The sequence below is a fragment of the Leptonychotes weddellii genome, chromosome 2, assembly GCF_054177405.1.
Source record: "Leptonychotes weddellii isolate Sample4059 chromosome 2, ASM5417740v2, whole genome shotgun sequence".
NCBI lineage: Eukaryota > Metazoa > Chordata > Mammalia > Carnivora > Phocidae > Leptonychotes > Leptonychotes weddellii.
Genome location: NC_138370.1, coordinates 124,849,368 through 124,869,939, shown reverse-complemented (window position 1 = coordinate 124,869,939; position 20,572 = coordinate 124,849,368). Strand labels below are relative to the sequence as shown.

The 20,572-nt window shown below is 37.1% G+C and overlaps 1 protein-coding gene across 9 annotated transcripts in view; it reads left to right on the top strand.

The window, feature by feature from the left end:
• MTHFD2L (methylenetetrahydrofolate dehydrogenase (NADP+ dependent) 2 like) overlaps positions 1–20,572 on the top strand; it is a 128,013-nt gene that overhangs the window by 16,145 nt on the left and 91,296 nt on the right. For all 9 annotated transcript variants that reach the window (XM_006729813.3, XM_081812285.1, XM_081812288.1 and 6 more), the window contains 3 exons: positions 634–818; positions 1,822–1,944; positions 20,186–20,338. In XM_006729813.3, the coding sequence (XP_006729876.2) occupies positions 634–818; positions 1,822–1,944; positions 20,186–20,338 (461 nt within the window). The remainder of the gene's footprint in view (positions 1–633; positions 819–1,821; positions 1,945–20,185; positions 20,339–20,572) is intronic.

Genomic DNA, 20,572 nt, shown 5'->3' with positions numbered 1-20,572 from the left:
CACTGGTGCCAGATTGAAATGGAATATTCTTGATATAGTTACATATATACATATATATATATATATATATATATATGTACCAACCTCTTAGAAAGGACAGTTGACTTATTTGAAAGAGGTAGCAAATTTGCGTTTTGTTTGTGTTGGTTGATATTCACGATGCCTGCCCCCAGGTACTAGAAAGAATTCAGGTGCTATAAGGTTTCCTTTTCTCCTTTTTCTCTTCTGCTTCTTCCCCCTCCTCCTTTTCCTTTCTTCATGATATTCAATGACCTGCCTTTGGTGTTTGTATAATAATCATGTGCTACATACAGATACTGCTTTCACTAGTCCTTTCAATAGTGAAAGGACAGGGGCAGGAGGAAGAAAGAACCATCTTACCCTTTATCAGGTACCTTAAAAAAATGAACACACAGTAAGAGCAACCTTCATTCACCACTTTTAACTTTGAGATCATGGAGAGCAAGAAAGCCTTTTCAGTATAGGCATTTCTTTGTGCCTTTCTAGGGACTGATTGATGGTTGCTCACCTGGACAATCATAGATGTGTAGTTCACACTTGGACCTCGTACCTTTACGTGACTGAATGTTCCTTATTGTCTTTTTAGTACTCTACTTATTTTGTTTTCCACAGACATGATGCCATTATTATCTCAGGAACTGAAATGGCCAGACAAATCCAGAAAGAAATACAGAGAGGTGTGGAATCATGGATTTCCCTTGGGAACAGAAGACCTCACCTCAGTATCATATTAGTGGGCGATAACCCAGCAAGTCATACGTACGTCAGGAAGAAGATCAGAGCCGCCTCTGCTGTAGGTGGGGATGCGTTTTAGTTGTTCTTGTTACTAAATCATGTGTTCTGGTTTTACTTCAAAGTGTGATCATTATCAGTGATAATTGTCAAATAAGTGCTATTTGAATAACATTTATTATTATTAGAAATTAGTTACCAAAGCTTATGTTCATTTCTTAATCTTTGTCTTCAACTTTCTTACTGAATTAACTCAACGTGGTTTCAGATCCTATGGTGACATGTCAGAGGAACACTGCACATTTAAAGGGTCCATTTTTAGGCACAGCATAGGGAATGTAGACAACGGTGCTGTAATAGGGTTGTACGGTGACAGGTGGTAGCTACACTTGTGATGAGCACAGCAAACGGAATAGACTTGTCAAATCACCAGGTTGTACCCCTGAAAAACTAATGTAATATTGTATGTCAACTGTGTTTCAATTTTTTAAAAAAGGCCCATTTTTATTATATTGGCTCGAATCTGATAATAAACCTGGCCAGTTCACTCTGCTGAACCCGGCCTAATAGTGGGGGCAGTGGTATTGGTATCTTTATTCAACCCACTAACAGTAGCTTATCACAAATAAATGCAATGGGATACGGGGCCAAAAAAATGCACGTGAATCATGACAAAGTATCTGTGCTATTCGAGAAATCCCTTTTTTTTTTTTTTTTAAGATTTTATTTATTTGCGAGAGAGACAATGAGAGACAGAGAGCATGAGAGGGAGGAGGGTCAGAGGGAGAAGCAGACTCCCTGCTGACCAGGGAGCCCGATGCGGGACTCGATCCCGGGACTCCAGGATCATGACCTGAGCCGAAGGCAGTCGCTTAACCGACTGAGCCACCCAGGCGCCCCGAGAAATCCCTTTTTAATGGTGCTTTGAACATCATTTTTGTAGGAGGGCCTTTCCTTCCAGTGGGATAGGAGCAGGGGAAACCAATTGCACACCGTGTAAGACACCATGAATGAAAAAAACCACATCTTTGTTAGTCCAGTGACTTTCTGTATTTGTTTTTCTTCCAGGGATCTGCAGTGAGATCATTCTAAAACCTAAGGATGTTTCACAGGAAGAACTTTTGGACGTAACTGATCAATTGAATATGGACCCAAGAGTCAGTGGTATATTAGTTCAGTTGCCACTGCCAGGTACAAAAGGTTCTTCTATATGTCTGCTTTGGCTTTAGGTTAAAGCGCATCTTTTGACATTGTTTCAAGACACCACAAGTAATTTAGAAAATACGTTCATGAAGGGACTCTTAGACTAGCATGTAATTGTTGACAAATCCCAAATGACTTATTGCTTACAATGACTGAAACTTGTGAAAGAAAAATTTAGGCAAAAATTACATGCAGTCCTCACTTTATACAATAGTGCAAGACCATAAAAATGAGTGTGTAAGGCGAAACCCGATAAAGGGATCCTAAAAATCAATGGGAAAAACAACAGTTGTTATGTGACCTTTGAAATGTTCTCCTCAAACATTAAAAACTCTTTACTGTGGTTCATAAATGTATAGGGAAATGAAAAAAAAAGTAAAACTTATATTTGTTCAGTATACTATAATTTAAAACATTAAAAACATCGAGGGGCGTCTGGGTGGCTCAGTCAATTGGGTGTCTGACTCTTGATTGTGGTGCAGGTCATGATTTCAGGTTTGTGAGATCGAGCCCCACGTCTGGCTCCTCGCTCGGCATGGAGCTTAAGATTCTCTCTCCCTCTTACTCTGCCCCTCCCCACTCCCTCTCTAAAACAAACAAAAAAACTTAGAAACATTGAGAATTAAAGTTATTTCTTTGCAAAAACTTGATCAGAGGAGTTTGAACAGTAACTTGCCTTCTTCTCATCATGTAACTTACAATATGGCGCAAGCATCTTTTCTGTGCCTTGGTGAATTGAATTGTATATTCCTTTCTAAGTTTGGATCAGTCTCCATTTTGTCCTCTGTAATCATTTGCCGAGCGATCTTCTTGTGGTTTGTAGTCTTTTCAAAGTTGTGAAGTATCCCTGAGAGTTTCTTTAACGTGATGCTTTATGCGGGTCCCACTTACTCTGGGATGTTGTCATCCTTTTCGTCATAAGAACCTTCTTCATTTGTGTGAAACAGTCGGCCTTCACTAAGCTCCTGTGGCTCATAGCCGCATTGCTCCAAAGCGCACAGCGTCAACATTCCAGGATCACCTAGTTCTTGGACAAGCCATTTCCATTCAGTCAGAATCCTCCCATAGTGACCTAATCTTGTCTTCTGCATTCATAGTTCTTACCTTCCCGTGGGCCCAGGCTTCTGCTGTCTTTGCTTTGTTGTCGCCATTTTCAGGCCTTCTGTTCACATCTTAATTTCACTTCCAGCGTCGCCACATTTTCTTTGCTGGCCTGTCACCTTTACAGGTTAATTCCCTTTGTCGATGATCTACTTTTGTGAAATGTCATGTGAGCTGATCACTGGGAGACAAGGAGGAAGGATGATTTGTCATTTATGTTTGAGCTGAATAACGAGTGTGCAGTGACCAATCATCCACAGACTTGTAAAGAAGTGACATGTTGCTCACTGATCCTGATGCTATCTTTATTTACATAGTGATTTGTGGACCAGAGGGCCCGCAGCTCTTACATAATTACTCACAGTGAACTGACACCATAACTGACATTTGAACTGTGTTGTTGGATGGCTGGGGTCATTTAACTAAATGGTGGCTCTGAAATTCATGCCTGTTTCAACTGAGTACAGTGAGGACTTCTGGCTGAGTATAGATGACAGTAGTTTTGAGTTCTGTAAATTTTGCAGAAAGCAAAAGCTGAATGGTGCTATTGCATGGATTCTTTGTATGGTATTAATATGATACTTTATCCAGCAATATAACTTAATGCCTTAGTACATAACTTTTGTGCTGTCTAAATTCACATTTCTAATTCTCTTAGGGGTTTATTAACCTCTCATTCATTGCCTCCCAAAAATTTGGCAGTGGGCTTAAACCCAGTTGATTGGCTCATATTAAAAGAGAGTCTTTTTTCTACTGTATTTGCCAGGCAATCTTCTTGTGTTTTGCAGTTTTTTAAATTTCTCCCACCTGTATTTGTACCGAATTCAAATAGTTGTAAAAAATGTCACAAATTTATAAATTTACAAATCTAAAACATTAGATTAAGTTTGTCTTAAAAATTAAGTTCCTATCTATAGAAATTTTACCTTTTTAGGGCAACCTTTCTCATTTGGCAAATTTATTAGAAAATTGCCACTAGATGGCACTGTTGATCTGTCTGTACTACAATTGCTTAGTCCTGTGTTCATTTTAGACAGAGACGCATAGAGGCAAAGGGGCTGTGGTAATAACAAATATCTGGATGCTCTAAGAAAAGACAGTTCTCTATCTTGCTGAAAAGCCACTAATATACAAAAGAATACTGGATAAAATTTATTACATTAAGGATTTATTATGTTTCAGGCACTTTACATTTATTACTTCATTGAATCCTCACAGTAATCCTTGGGGGTTGGAGCTATTTATGTACATTTTACTAATGAAGGATTTGAGGCACAGAGTGGTTAAGTAAAACTTCCCTTAAGGTCACTGGAGCTGGTAAGTAATTGAGCTGGTCTGTGAATCTAGGAAGACTGGTTCCTCATGCCGTTACTTTTAACTATTATGTTACCCCTCATCAGCACATCAGTGTTAGCTAGTGAGTAATATATCATACTGTGTGGCAAGTATTCCTTTATATGGATGGTTTTATCTAATCCTCAAGGCAGTCTTATGGGTAGGGATTATCTTCTTTGTTTTATATATGAGGAGACTCGTCTACATTGCTTACCTACTTAATCTACATTATACTGGGACATGGTTTGTTGATTGATAGAAAAAGTCGGTTATCATAAAACAATGCATATTTACCTTAAATATTGTATTATAACATAAATCATTTAAATATTCATTCATCAATCTTTTGATGGGGTCCACAGCTCTTTGGAACTTACTGATTAGAATTTTGAATCATCTTCTGGCATTAATAATACCTGTGATTCATTGCCTCTCATTTTCAGTTTGAGATGAAACTATCTCAGTGAAAATTCATATTGATTTTTAAAATATCTCCCAATCTGGGGCACCTGGGTGGCTCAGTCAGTTAAGCATCCAACTCTTGATTTTGACTCAGGTCATGATCTCAGGGTTGTGAGATTGAGCCCTGCTTCGGGCTCTGCACTCAGTGTGGAGTCTGCTTGGGATTCTCACCCTCTCCCTCTTCCCCTCTGCCTGTTTGTGCTCTCTAAATAAATAAATAGTTAGATAGATAGATAAAATATTTTTAAAAAAATCTCCCAATCTTCATGATTGTCTTGTCTGTATCTAAATCCTTACTAACTCATTTTAGTTCTCAAGAGTCTTTCCAAAACATTCAGTTTAGTTTTTATAGAAATAGCAACTGTTTTCTTCTCACACTCCATTGTTATTATTATATTTTATTGTATTTTATTTATTATATTTATTATATAGTTTATTTGTTTATACCGTTTTTAATTAAATTACATATTTACTGGGAAAGAACTAGCAAAAACAGTTTAAGAAATACATACAATTATCTCTTGAGTATCATGAAAGTCAACTGGTATGAGCAGTAGTTTTTTTAACTGCTTTCTGGTTTTTCAGCAAGCCCTGAGCATCAGCTTCCATGTTTTACAGAAGAAATGGAACTCCTTTATTCATTTTGGTAGGTTGGCTATGTGGGAGTAGGTTGAGATAACCCCTCCCATCCAGGTCTTAATAAGATGGTTACAATGAATCAGTGAAACAATGAGCAAATGAGCAAATGAGATGATTCTAGTTGATCACACCTCCACTTGTCTATCATTCGGTTAAAAATTTGGATTCCAAATTATGTCATGATTAGAAATGGGAGATTATTTTTCACAATTAGGGCAATATCTTGAGTAAAAGAAATTCTGACTTAGAATTATAATTCTGATGTTGCAGGACAAGTTTGCATAGGATTAATCAAAGTATACAGACAGCTTCCATGCATCTCATTTGGATAAAAACCAAGGAAATGAGATAGACTTCTGCCCTATTTGATGGTAATGAGCCTGTCTCAGGCCAGACCCCCTTTTATGTTCAGAAGCTGTGCAACTTTGGTCAGGATTGGAAGCATTCAGGATACAATTGTGTGTCCTCAGTCATGCGGCCTGGCTGTTTTTCCTGAAGCTGATCCACAAACTACAGAGAAATAAAAACAAACACATGTGATGCTTCCCTACTCCTATCCTGACTGTATATGGTCTGTCAGTATCAGTAAGTGGTCATTTTGTCAAGGCCAGAAAGATGTCTGCTATTCATGTTCTATATATTTTTTCTCCTAATCAGGTATTATTTGCTTTTAGCTTTTATTGAGTTATATCTATTGAAGTGATATTATATTAAAAGTTATGTCATTTGTAGAGTATGTATCAATATGTAATGTGAAAAAAAGGGTGAAATAATGAGCTTTAAAAATTGAGAGCCATTCTTTTCTAACTAAAACAATGAAAGAGAAATTAAAATATCTAGAAGCTTAAAGTACCCTGGAAATTTGCTATAAATAATTTGTTATAGTAGGGGATTCGGTACAGGAGAAGTTTGGTTTCAATGGATTTCAATTATATGAACTGTATGAAAGCATTCAGATGTAACCCTATAAAACAGCAAGCACTAAATGATATTTTAATGTGGTGTTTTACTATTGCTTTATGACAACTTCTATTACTGGTATCCATAATTGCAAATATTTACCATTTACTATTGACAGGCACTGTTCTAACGTGCTTTCTATGTAGTAAATCATTTAACACTCACAACAACTCTTACCAGAAGGTGCTATTTTTTTCAATCTGTGGTGTATAGTTAAGGATATTAAATGAACTGAGAAACTTGTGTAAGGTCAGGGAGGTAGTGAGTAGCAGAGCAATGCTAGGAGAAGCAATGATACTGTCCTTTCAACCATAATCACCGTCCTACAACAGAGACTGCAAGGCAGGTGCCAGGAGAGATCCTTGCTCATCTCCTTATGTTTTCTTGCTTTCTAAAGTCTACTTTTCATCTATTCTAAAACAAAATTATTAGGTAGAATGGGAAAACTTATTCCATCTTATCTATCTTTTTCTAAAATAGTTTTCCAAATGTTTCCCTTTAATTATCAAGGTTGAAGTCTTTGAATATTAACATCTTCCAATTTATGTAAGGGGATTAAAGAGAGAAATTAGACTGAAATATAGGATTAAAGGATTAAATCTGGAGGGATTGAGTAAGAAGAGTTAGAGTTTACTGTGTAGATTTAACAAAGATAAGCTTTTCTAATAATTAGTAGGCATAAAAATGGGGATATTGACCTAATTAATAAGGATATAGATATATGCATTGCCTAAAACTTAATTCTTCATTTGGACAAAAAAAATCTTGGCCATAATTGCTTTTCTTAAGAGATTATGCAATTTATGTATGCAGAATACTTATTGCTCTATTTTTTTTTTAAAGATTTTATTTATTTATTTGAGACAGAGAGCATGAGAGAGAGAGAGCACATGAGAGGGGGGAGGGTCAGAGGGAGAAGCAGGCTCCCTGCTGAGCAGAGAGCCCAATGCGGGACTCGATCCAGGGACTCCAGGATCATGACCTGAGCTGAAAGCAGTCGCTTAACCAACTGAGCCACCCAGGCGCCCCTTATTGCTCTATTTTTAATGTTCTTGACAAGAGTGGGAAATTTTCATCACCCTGGACTTTTTCATGTTTATAGAATCATTTATTCTGTTTATTTCTAACTGATTTCCAAATTTTGACCTGAGCTTTGTTATAACATCTTCCCCTCTTTCCCTAGGAAGAAAGCCCAGTTCTGTGTTTGAGGCTTCATAAAATATTCCATGTGGAATACTTTTTAGTAATATATTTCCTCCACTAGACTACTAGTTCCACCAGAGTAGGGAGAATTGCAGGTAACATTTTATTCTGAAATCCACTCTGTATCATGGTAGACTTTTAGTGAATGTTACTGATGGAATGAATGAACTCTGTAGTTTCCCAGCGACTGCTTTTTTCATTTGTTTTAATTCAAAGCCCAACTTCTAGCCAGAATAATGTAAGTTCTTTTGTCCTTACAAGAAAAAGCTGAACAAACTGAAAACCAATCCGTTTCTTGACCCATCAGAGAACTGAGGTTGTAGGGCAAACCACCATCCCAGAATCTGGAGAGAGGCAAATCCAGAGAGTCACAACCAAGACCTACTCACATTGAACAGAAGCTACTGGAGCTATAAACTGATAACTTAAACTGACTCTTAAATGGAATTTTGATGAGTTTTTGGAGGCCAAAGGTATGCTAGCATAAGAATGAGAAACTCTTGGGCCCATAGTTTTGGGTGTGGCAACAAAAAAAATCACAAGGCATGACAAAAGGCAAATGAAAACAGTCTGAAGGGACAAAACAAGCATCAGAACCAGAGTCACATATGACACAGATTTTGGAATTATTGGACGGAATTTAAAATAACTGTGATTCATATATTAAGGGCTCTAATGGAAAAAGTAGATAACAAGCAAGAACAGTTGGGCAATGAAAGCAGAAAGATGGAAACTCTCAGAAAGAATCAAAAGGAAATGCTAGAAATCAAAGCTACTCTAACAGAAATGAAGAATGCTTTGATGGGCTCAGTTGTAGACTGGACATGCCAAGGATAATATGCTTGAGAATATGCCAGGAGAAACTTCTCAAATTGAAATGCAAAGAAATAAAAAAAGAAGGAGGGAACCCTGGAGCATCCAAGAACTGTAGGATATTTTCAAAAGGTAGAACACCCATGCAGTTGGAATACCAAGAGAAGAGAGAAACATTATTTGAAGTAATAGAGGCTGAAAGTTTGCAAAATTAATGACAGACACCAAACCACAGAGAACACCAAACAGGATAAATACCAAAAATGGTCAAAAGATTTGAACAGACACTTCACCACAGAAGAAATAATTACATGAATAGATACTCAACATAAGTAGTTATTAGGGAAATTCAAATGGAAACTATAATAGGATACTATTGCACACCTGTTAAAATGGCTGAAATTAAAAAGACTACTGACCATACCATATATTGGTGAGGATGTGTTGCTGTTGGGAATGCAAAATGGTTCTCTTTGAAAATAGTTTGGTCATGTCTTAGAAAGTTATATGTATACCCATTATATGGTGCAGCCATTTCATGTCTACATATTTACCTAAAAGAAAAGCAAACACATATTAATATGAAGACTGTATATGCATGTTCTTATAAGCTTTATTTCCTTATAATTTCTGGAGGCTAGAAATCTGAAATCAGAGTGCCAGCATGGTCAGATTTGGAGAGAGCTCTCTTCCTGGCTTCAGACAGCCCCCTTTTTTCCTGTATCCTCACAAGGTGGAGAAAGAGAGCAAACTCTCTGGTATCTCTTTTTATAAGGGCACTGATTCCATCCTGAGGGTTCCATCCTGATGACCTCATCTAAACCTAATTACTTCCCAAAGGCCCCATCTCCAAATACTGTTATATTAGGATTTGGGGCTTCAGCATATACATTTGGGGGGACACAGTTCAGTCCATAGCAAGTGGTTACTAGTGGTTGGAGGTTAGGGAACAGGTTAGGGGACAGGAAAGAGGGAGGAAAAAGGGCTTGAGGAAACTCCAGGGTGGTGAATGTGCTTATTGATTGTGGTGATGGTTTTCACAGGTATATACATATGTCAAAGCTTATCAAATTATATACTTTAAATATATGCAGTCTATTATATTCAAATATTCTTAAATAAAGCTATGGTTTAAAAAAACAGATCTTCTAGGAATACAAGTAAATGCAATAAAACTATGTAGAAAGGAAGTCAAGAGAATGATAAGCACAGGATGTAGAATGAAGTTTCCATTAGGTTGGAGCAGGGAAAGGGATGGCTTAGTGGATGTATTGTGTGCTTGAATAGAGATTACTATCAAGGCCATAACTTTTGTTTTGGGTGGTGGATTTGCATCTGCCTAGCTTATTATGAAAAATAATTAATTATTTAAAATTTGACTGTGCTTGGACCAATATTGAAATTGTGTCATAAGTCATGAATTATGATGTAACCAATTTATTTGAGGTTTACTCAAAGAAAAAGAGGCCATATTTCAAACAGAATATTTTGTTCAAATCCTTTGTGACATCATTTGAGTGTTTACATAGAAACAAAGCCATCCCTGTGATGGCGTTCTCCCACTTTAAAAAAAAATTTTTCTCTAACAGGTAACATTTTTATCAAAGAATTTTTATTCAAAGCAAACAAAGTGGATGATAATTCTCCTGTATGTGGTTATGTTAACCAAGTGGTGGCAGCACTGAGCAAGCAGGTTTTGTTTTGTTTTTTTTTTTTTTTAAGGCTAATGGTTTATACTGGAAGCTGAGTAAATTACTTTGATATGATTTACATATTAGTAGGATTGGTTGGTCCCTGTAGCCCCGTATGTCTTTCCCTATTTATTCCCAAGTGGAAACTATCCCAAGGTCACCAAGATCTATAGAATTACCTCTTTTTGAGCAATTGCTCTCATAAACAGGTTGTATCATGTAACTCAAGATGCCTGACTGACTACTCAAAGTATCTCAAGATCCAGAATTTCCTGGAACCACAGTGATTACTTCTTTTCCTTTTTCCCTTTTTTCTTTTTCCCTTACCATGATGTCCTAATCTATTTTTTGAGTGCATTCTGCATTGATAAAGGATTTACCAAAATCAGAAGGCCCTTTGAAACATCTGACTATTTCTCTGTAGAAAGTCTTTTAAAAGATCTGTTCATATGGTTGCCTTCTGACCCTCTTTATTCATTTACCAGTTCAAACAAGATTTACTAATCTGCATATAACTCTCTGCCAGGCCCTAGGGGAACGAGGTCGTTAGGACATAGTTGAAACTAACTGTCCTTGTAAAGTTTGCAGGCAAGGTCCCCCAAACACAACATCTCTTCTTTTCCCTGTGTGTTAGAGAAGCTCATTAGGATAGACATGCTCGTTCATCTGAGGGTTCTCCTCTATAGAATATACGCTGCTTGGAGTGCAGTATAGTACATTTGACAGAAGTCACTGAGTCTAGTGCCTAGGAAACAAAGGGTTTAATAAACCAGGATGTTTTCAGTACTCTTTCTGAAGAATAAGGCAACTTTTGGATCTCCATGTACTCTTTAGGTCACTCAAGAGAATTATGAAGGGCAAAAGCAGCAACCTTTGTGTTATGTGTAGGTCCCTACTTCCCATTAATTTGTTTTTTTCACAGCCTTTAAAATAGGTCTGCCTAGGAATGTCCTGTGCAGTTTCTGTGGCTATAGGAGAAAGAGGCTAAGGAAGGGTGGGGGGCCAGATCCAGCCCTTTCTGGCCTAGACAACACCTCCTACTCCACCTCCAAGCTCTACTAATTCTCAAATTTGGGGGTGGAGTAGCAGTGTGAGATTAGACTCACTTGCCATTCCTTTTTTGTCCCCTCACTCCTCGATGATGAAACAGCTCTTAAATGATGTTGGGCAAGTAGTAAGCACCTGGTAAGTATTTTCTGTCTCGAAACCTTGATGTAGAACCCAAAGGGTGTCATTTAAATATTACTTACTGGCTTGAGAACTGGAGACAGCTTCCAAAAGTATCTCTCTTATTTACTCCTATAAAATAACTCATTAAGAGACTATAGCTAAATTGATTAGGCAGACATTTATCCCATTAGAATGTAGGCTCCAGAGGGTAAAAATTTTGTCTGTTTGGTTCACTATGTATCCTAAATCTTTAGAACAATACTGGGCACATGGTAGGTACCCAGTAAATATTTGTTGAGTGAATAAATGAGCACATTTTCAAGGGCCTATATTCATGTTCAGAGTGTGGACTTTAACCTATAAGCATAAAGCTTTGCCTTAAATTTCTGACTTCTCAAGTCCTGTTTGAAAAACAGACAAACATGAAACTTCTACTTCAGATTTATATTGGAAGACATAAAAATGCCAGATGAATAACAATATAGATGCACAGATACTGACAAAGATTTTAATGAAAGCCACCTTTGGCTTTTCGTTTTATTTTTAAAGGATGGATATCAGAGGTTATATAGAAGGATCAGACATCTTTTCCTTATGGTGGCCTCTTCTAATTATTTCTGGTTGTCCACTGATTTTGTCTAGTTTCTTCATCCATAGGCCAGGGGTAATAGTAGTCATTTTCCAACAAATATTTATTGAGTCCCTCCTGTCCCAGGCACTGTTCTTTGTGCTAGGAATACATCAGGGAAAAAAAGACAAAATTTTCTGTCCTTATGGAGTAACAGGAGACACAGACAATAAAAAAATAAATGTAATAAATATACATTTATATTTATTAGAACTTGTGCTATGAGAAAAAATGTAGAGCATAGTAAAGAGGATCAAGATGTTGGGGGACAGGTTGTATTTTTGTTTCTTGAACATTTTATTATGAAAAATTTCAAACATACAGAAGAGTTAAAAGAGTGGTACAGTGAACACCCATATAATCCCAACCAAGGTTCCATAATTGTTAGCATGTTGCTGTTTTGCCTTGTCACATATCTATCCATTTATTCATTCATCAATCCATTTTGTTTTTGAAGCATTTAAAGGTTAGAATATACAATGTATCCCTAAAACTTCAGTGTGCATATCATTAACTACAGATCAATATGTATGTTTTTAGGTGAAATTTATGTTGCATTGAAATGCACACATCTTAAGCCTATTATTACATAAGTTTTGAACAATGTAAACTCTCATGTAACTTAAACCCCTATCAGAATGAGTGGTTTTTGTTTGTTTGTTTGTTTGTTTTAAATCAATTGAGAGGTTTTTTTTTCATGTTCCCTCCCAGTCAATCCCTGTCCCTACCTTCATCCTCATCCTCAGGGAACCATTGATCTGGTTGTTTTTGTTTCTGTTTTCTGCATGCATATTGCCCATTTGAATACCTTCCTTTGTAAAATGCCTGCTTATATATTTAGCTCATTTTTATTTTATTTTTTATTTATTTATTTTTTTAAAGATTTATTTATTTATTTGAGAGAGCGAGAAAGTACATGAGAGGGGGGAGAGTCAGAGGGAGAAGCAGGCTCCTCGCCGAGCAGGGAGCCCGATGCGGGACTAGATCCAGGGACTCCAGGATCATGACCCGAGCCGAAGGCAGTCGCTCAACCAACTGAGCCACCCAGGCGCCCTAGCTCATTTTTAAAAACTGAATTATTTGTCTTTTTAAGATTTAGTTTTGAGAGTCCTTTATATATCTAGATACAAGTTCTTCGTCAGATATGTGTTTTGCAAATATTTTCTCCCAGTCTTTGGCTTGGTATCCATTTTGTTAATGGTGTTTTTTGATGGGCATAAGATTTTAATGTTTCTGAAGTCTAATTGATCAGTATTTTTCTTTTGTGCTTTATGTTTTATATTCTAAGAAAACATTGCCTGTATCTAGCACACAAATTAAAGTTTTCACCCAGAAATTATTCAGTTTTAGCTTTATGTTTAGATTTATAATCCATTTGTAGTTAAATTTTCTGCATGCTATAGAGATTATGGTTCACTTCCCCTCCCCATGGCTATCAAGTTGTTCAAGTACTTTCTGTTGAAAAGATTTTCCTTTCTCGATTGAACTGCTTTGGCGTTTTTGTAAAATACCAGATGACTGTATAAATGTGAATCTAAAGCTGGGCTCTTTATTCTGTTCCATTGATGTGTTTGTCTATCCCTACACCAGAACCTCACTGTCTTGATCACTGTCACTGTATAGCAAGTCTTGAAGTCAGGTATTGTGAGTCCTCTAACTTCACTCACTTTCAAGATTGCTTTGGATATTCCTGTGCCTGGTGATACAAATTTTAGAATCAGTCAGCCTCTACTAAAAAACCTCATAGAATTATGATTGAGATGATATTGAACATATAGATCAATTGGGAAGAATTGACATCATAACACTGTTGAATCTTCCAGTCCATGAACACAGCATACCTTTCATTTATTTAGGTCATCTGTCAGCAGTGTTTTCTAGTTCTCATTATAGAGGTCACCCTCAAACTTTAAAAATTAATCCTAAGTGTTTTATGATTGGTAAACTATTATAAGATGTATTTTTAACATTTCATTTTCAAGTAGTCACTGCTTGTGTATGGAAATACAATTGATTTTTTTTTAAAGATTTTATTTATTTATTTCTCAGAGAGAGAGAGAGATAGGGTACAAGCGGGGGGAGCAGCAGAGGGAGAAGTAGGCTCCCTGCTTAGCGAGGAGCCTGATGTGGGGCTCGATCCCAGGACTCTGAGATCATGACTCTGAGATCATGAGCTGAAGGCAGATGATTAACTGACTGAGCCACACAGGTATCCCAACAATTGATTATTTGTATTGATTTTGACTTTGTACTCTGTGGTCTTGCAAAATCCACTTTATTATTCTTTTGTTGTTTTGTAAATTCTTTAGGATGTTCTATGTAAATAACAATGCCATCTGTGACTAGTGCATTTCAGTTCTTCCTTTCTGATCTTAGGCCTCTTTTTTCTTTTCCTTATATTATCGCATTAGCTAGGATCTCCAGTAAAACACTGGATAGGAATGGTGGGAGTGGAAACCCTTGTCTTCTTTTCCTAGGGAAAAAGATTCAGTATTTCATTATTAAGTATGTTAGCTGTGAGTTTTTGTTTGTTTGTTTGTTTGTTTTAAGATTTATTTGAGAGAGAGCAAGAGAGAGAGAGAGCAGGGGAGGGACAGAGGGAGAGGGAGGAGGAGACTCCCCACTGAGCAGGGAGCAGGACTCCATCCCAGGACTCTGGCATCATGACCTGAGCCAAAGGCAGATGCTTAACTGACTGAGCCACCCAAACGCCCTATAAGTTGTTTTGTAAGTGCTTATCATATTGAGGACTTTAAGCTTTGCTTTGCCTTTGCTGAACCACAGGTGCAATCTCTGTGTAGTTCTCTGAGACTTGGATGAGCTTCTTGGAGTTTTTCTCATGTGTGTGTTGTTCAGGGATCAGAGAATTGGGCCGAATTTATAAATACACTTTGAACCTCCACTCTGTGGCTTTCTCCTTTTCTGGATATATCCCTTCAATTTTCAGCTGCTGTGGTAACCTCAAACTTTGTGCCTTGATTCCTTAAGCAAGTAGGACTGCAGATGTCTATCCAAGTTCTAGCTGTCCTGTGTCTAGGAAAGCCTCCAAAATGAGAAACTCTTTGAGTGACCTTCCTGTCTTTCAGATATCCACTCTCCTCCAAATCTGTCAGTGTCTAGTGATTCTCCAATGTTTTCCAGATAGCTTTTTTAAATAGTAGTTATTTAAAAATTTTTTTTATTGAGGTATAATTGTCATATAACATTGTATTAGTTTCAGGTGTATAACACAGTGCTTCGATATCTGCATATGATCACCACAGTAAGTCTAGTGAACATGTCACCATACATAGTTACAATTTTTTTTTTCTTGTGATAAGAACTTTCAAGATCCATTCTCTTAGCAATTTTCAAATATGCAACACAATGTCATTAACTATAATCATCAAGCTGTATATTACATCAGTAATGTACGTTACAACTATAGGTCATTGTTTTTTATGTATGTTTTCCAGTGTTTACAGTTATTGTCTGTGAGAAGTTTGTCCCATATAAACTACTTCATGATGATCAGAAATGGAACCTACTTTAAATAATGTGGTCAGAATAGTCCTTACAGATAATGTAGGATTTAAGCAAAGATTTGAAAAAAGAGAGGGAAATAGCTGAAATGACTGTTTGTTTTAAAGTCCCCAGGCAGACAGAAGAACTATAGCCAATTTGGGAAATGCCTGATATGTTTGAAGGACAGCAAGAAGAGCAGAATGATGCCAATTAGAATAAGATGAGGGAAAAGTAACCAGTGATGAGATCAGACAGATAGCTAGAGTTTTGGAGCAGTACAGATCATGTAGGGTCTTGTTTGCCATTGTAAGGAAATAGGAGGCATTGCAGGGTTTTGAAAAGAAGACTTTTGTGATGTAAAATGCATTTCAAAAGTATAACCCTATTGCTGTTTTGTAAATAGATTGTATGGATGCAAATATACGGATGCAAATGTAAAAGCAGGGAATTAACTAGGAGGCTGTTGTAAGAATTCATAGGCAAGATAATGGCCACTCAAACCAGACTAGTATCAATGGATACGGTGAGACTATTGAAGTACTAAATCTATTATAAAAGGAAATTCAACAGATTTTCCAATGGAGTGGATGTTGGGTGTGAGTCAGAATGGCTCCATACTTTTTTGGCAAGCAGCTCAGAAGGATGGAATTGCCATCAACTGAGTTGGAGAAAGCTATGGGTGAATCGGTTTAATAAGAAAAGATCTGTGCTCTAAAAGGTTCACACTCATAAGTGAGAGAGACAGTTAAATGGCTAATGTTATCAACTAACTGAACTAATGTGCTAAGTACTTTTTATAGCAGTTTTGTGGGAGAGCAGAGGAGAAAAATAACATTTCAATTTATGATGAAGGAACAGGTAACAATCAATCAATGTGTTGAGGAATGACTAGGGTGGGAAAGAACAGGGAAGAAGGAATTAATTATGGAAGAGTCAGCATGCATTTCATGAACAATAGCACAGAAATGCAAAGTTAATGTTAAGGGAATGAAGGAATGGGACACTGCTTGATATACTAGAGAGAAGGCGATGTGATGATGGTGGATGGGAAAGGGAGGGAACGCTTGGAGAGGAGGAAGATAGGAAAAAGATATAACCAGGCTGACGATGGTATTATTTACTATGCTAATGAGCTTGCACTTTTCCAACAGTCATTGAGGCAGTGGAAGGAGGTACTTTTAAACAGTAACAGAAAAATCCTTGGATGGAAAATAAACCAATAATTTGTTCTTTTTTTTTCCTGTTCTTTGTCCAAAGGCAATTAAACATTAACTATATATATATATATATATATACACACACACACACACATATATGCACACACATACATACATACAATCATACACACAGTGGAGTAGTTGCATAGAGTGGTCTCTCAAGGCATTCCCTGTGCTGTTCTACTGCAATGTTATGGTTATAATTTGAAGGCTTTTTTTTTTTTTCCTGGCATGATTTAATGACCTCTCAAGATCATAAGTAGAGGGGAAACACAAAGTGAATAATGCCAGTTTTCCCATTCATTTGGGTAGGATATTAACTGGTTATTTATTTGCCAATGTATTCTGTGGGTCAAAAATGTTTTATAACCACTGTGAAAAAATTGATGTTACTGAGTTTCGTGATTATTTCTTTAAGTCATGGCCCCAAGAGTGAAACTTCAGGGGACTTTCAGTAGCAGTCAGTCATAAGCACAAAATGTATTTATTTCCCTTACTCATATAAGAAAATATGCAGTGCTTTTCTGCACGGGTTTGGGCATGTTTTAACCTAGGAATTGTGTTGTATTTGGAGGCCTAGAAGAAAAAGTGCGTTCCTTGGTATATGTTAGGATTATCAAATGTCTTGATTAGAAGGGATGGGGGGCCCCTTCTGATTTTAACTTTTTAAAAAAATATTTTATTTATTTATTTATTTATTTAGAGAGGGGCAAAGAGAGAGTGTGAGAAGAGGGAGGGGCAGAGGGAGAGAGAGAGAGAATCTCAAGCAGCCTCTGCGCTGAGCCCAACACAGGGCTTGATCTCATGACCCTGAGATCATGACCTGAGCCGAAATCAAGAGTCAGACAGTCAACCGACTGAGCCACCCAGGCACCCCCACCCCCAGTTTTAATTTTTGAATGGTATTTGAGATGATTGATATTTATGACTTCTATATACAGAAGGAAATACTGACTTTAGGGCAAAAAGATACAGATTTTAATTCTGGATCTTCCTCTTAGTAGTGGTTTGAGATTGGCTGCATCTCAAACTCTTTGAGCTTTGTCTTTAAAATGGAGATGATAATACCATTTCCATTTTAGTCCCCAGTAACTATGAATATCAAAAAGGAAGTGGATGTGCTAGTAACATGAACATTGTAAAATTCTCTGTAAATGTTAAGTTGTGCTCATTTACATTATTGCCATTCACTGTACATTACATAATAAAAGGTATATCTTTTGTGGCAAAGGATGCAAGTGAGATTTAATTCACTGCTGAGATAACATAGAATTATATAAAAATGTATGTATGTATATATGATATATGAATTGGTTTCCTTGATTCTTACGATCTTAATTTTTTTAAATCTACTCATATAGGTTCTTTTCCTTTTAGACTAAATAACCTCAGTTTTCATGGGCTCTCTATGTCACACCTTTGTATGTCCACACATCTGTCTTTTAAACACCTATTACTAAAGTGTCTTAAGAGAAAATTGTTTGGAAATGGTGGCCTGCTTATGAACTGAGCTGCAGTTTAAGAAGTACCTAAGAGGACAGGTCTATAATCACCAGTCTCTAGTGCTAGCCTCCGCATTCTCACATGCTTACAAAGCTTCTTAAGAATTTTAGCTGTGGGGGCGCTTGGGTGGCTCAGTTGTTAAGCGTCTGCCTTTGGCTCAAGTCATGGTCCCAGGGTCCTGGGATCGAGTCCCACATCAGGCTCCCTGCTCAGCAGGAAGCCTGCTTCTCCCTCTCCCACTCCCCCTGCTTGTGTTCCCTCTCTCGCTGTGTCTCTCTGTGTTAAATAAATAAAATCTTAAAAAAAAAAAAAAGAATTTTAGCTGCGGGGCACCTGGGTTAGGTTAGGTGTCTGCCTTCGGCTCAGGTCGTGGTCCTGGGATCGAGTTCTGCATCGGGCTTACTGGTCACCGGGGAGTCTGCTTCTCCCTCTGCCTCTCACCCTACTTGTGCTCTCTCTCTCTCACTCTCAAATGAATAAAATCTTAAAAAAAAAAGAATTTTAGCTGAGATTTGTTACAACTGCAGTGTTATTGTTAGTGAATGGAAGAGCACAGACCAGTAGATAGTGACATTCAGTGTAGCTCAGGCTTATCAGTAAGAGGATGGCTCTCTAAACCTGCGTTCTTTCCATCAATGGCTAGTCCATGCATACATTAGCCAATTTTAAACCTAGAAATGAACTAATTTAAGCCGTAGCTCAATAATGGAGATCTCAAATGCAATTGTTTTTCTTTTAATTTACAAAGCTTTTGATCAACTATAAAAATATCCTTGGCATGAAGCTTCTGCGTGAGTGGTCAATGTCTAACAAATGAATCATCAATATCATCCAGATTAAAAAAGAAACCACTGTTTTTAATCCTCAAATAGTAAATTAAACATGTGATTTTTAAGAAGTTTTACTAGAACCTATATAATCATCTTCTGGTTTCAGAGAAAACAGATGGAGACTTACTCTGCTAGAACATTATAGAATAAACACAGTTATTGAAAGTGAACAACTGTTGATTGGAGAGACATTCCAAAGACCCAATTTCTATATGAACATAATTCAAATTACTACTTATATATATGTAAAAGACTTTGGTAGTTTAATGCTGGCAAATTGGATTCAAAGTAAAATGGCAGTAGTATCCCATTTAGAATACAAAAGATCTAAGGTACAAGGCATAGCTTTTTTTTTTTTTTTAAAGATTTTATTTATTTGACAGAGAGAGACACAGTGAGAGAGACACACACATCCATTGTGTGATGAACAAAGAAACTTTATGTAGCAAATAATACCTTTATTTCAGTATATTAAGCACATGGGCTAATCGTTGGGTTTAGGGGAAGCCTTATTATTTTTACTTATTACCTTTCAAAATGAGATGATGATTGGCATCTCCTATCTCTTTTGATTAGTTTATTACTCTTATTATGTTCTTTTCCTTCCAAATAGAAACCAAAATGATATTTTGGATATCAATGAGCTAGTGCTTCAGAGAAAGGAGGGGTGTGTGTGTGTGTGTGTGTGTGTGTGATTTGCTTTTTTGTTATGTCATTTGGGAGGAAGTTAGGCACATTAATGATGTTATGATTATTTTAATACCAACAAAGCCCTTTTAACCTATAATGCTGGAAATATTTAATAGAAGCCGAATTGTAGAAATGTCTTGTATGGGAAAAACATAGATTTAAACTACTAAGTAGGTAAACTTATTGAGGCAAAGACTTAGGACCTGGCTGTTTCCAGGTCTCATTGACATTGTTTTATTTCACACATTTTTCCCTTTACCAGGCCAGCCGTTTCCGGCCCTGCAATTGTCTAAACTCTTAACGGTGGTTAATTATAGCCATCAGCCAAGAGCACTTTGGCTATTTTGGTGGAAAGAAAAAGGACAGAGTAATGATTTTACACCTTTCCTGAAGCCAAATCATAATGTAGGTCTGCAGATTTCAAGTAAAGACCTCCAAATAAATGACCATTTTAAAATTAGACCAATTTTATTTACTTTTCAGACCATGTGGACGAGCGAACAGTGTGCAATGGAATTTCCCCTGAAAAAGATGTAGATGGATTTCATATTATCAATGTTGGAAGATTGTGCCTTGATCAGCATTCTCTCATACCTGCCACTGCCAGTGCTGTTTGGGAAATCATCAAGAGGACAGGTTGGTAACTTGAGGTCCGTGGGACGTGGGTGCTGAGGGCCACACTGAGCATTTGTGCAGTGCCCTGATGGAACCACTTCACTACTGAGTGAAAGAAAATGATAAGCCATAGAACTTCAGTCCATGGAAAGTTGTAAAGTTATAGAAGTCAAAGAATAACCCAAAGTAAAATAAAATGAAAATGCATGCCAGGTTACAGGTAACTGCCGTTGCACCTTGTAGGAGTGAATTTCC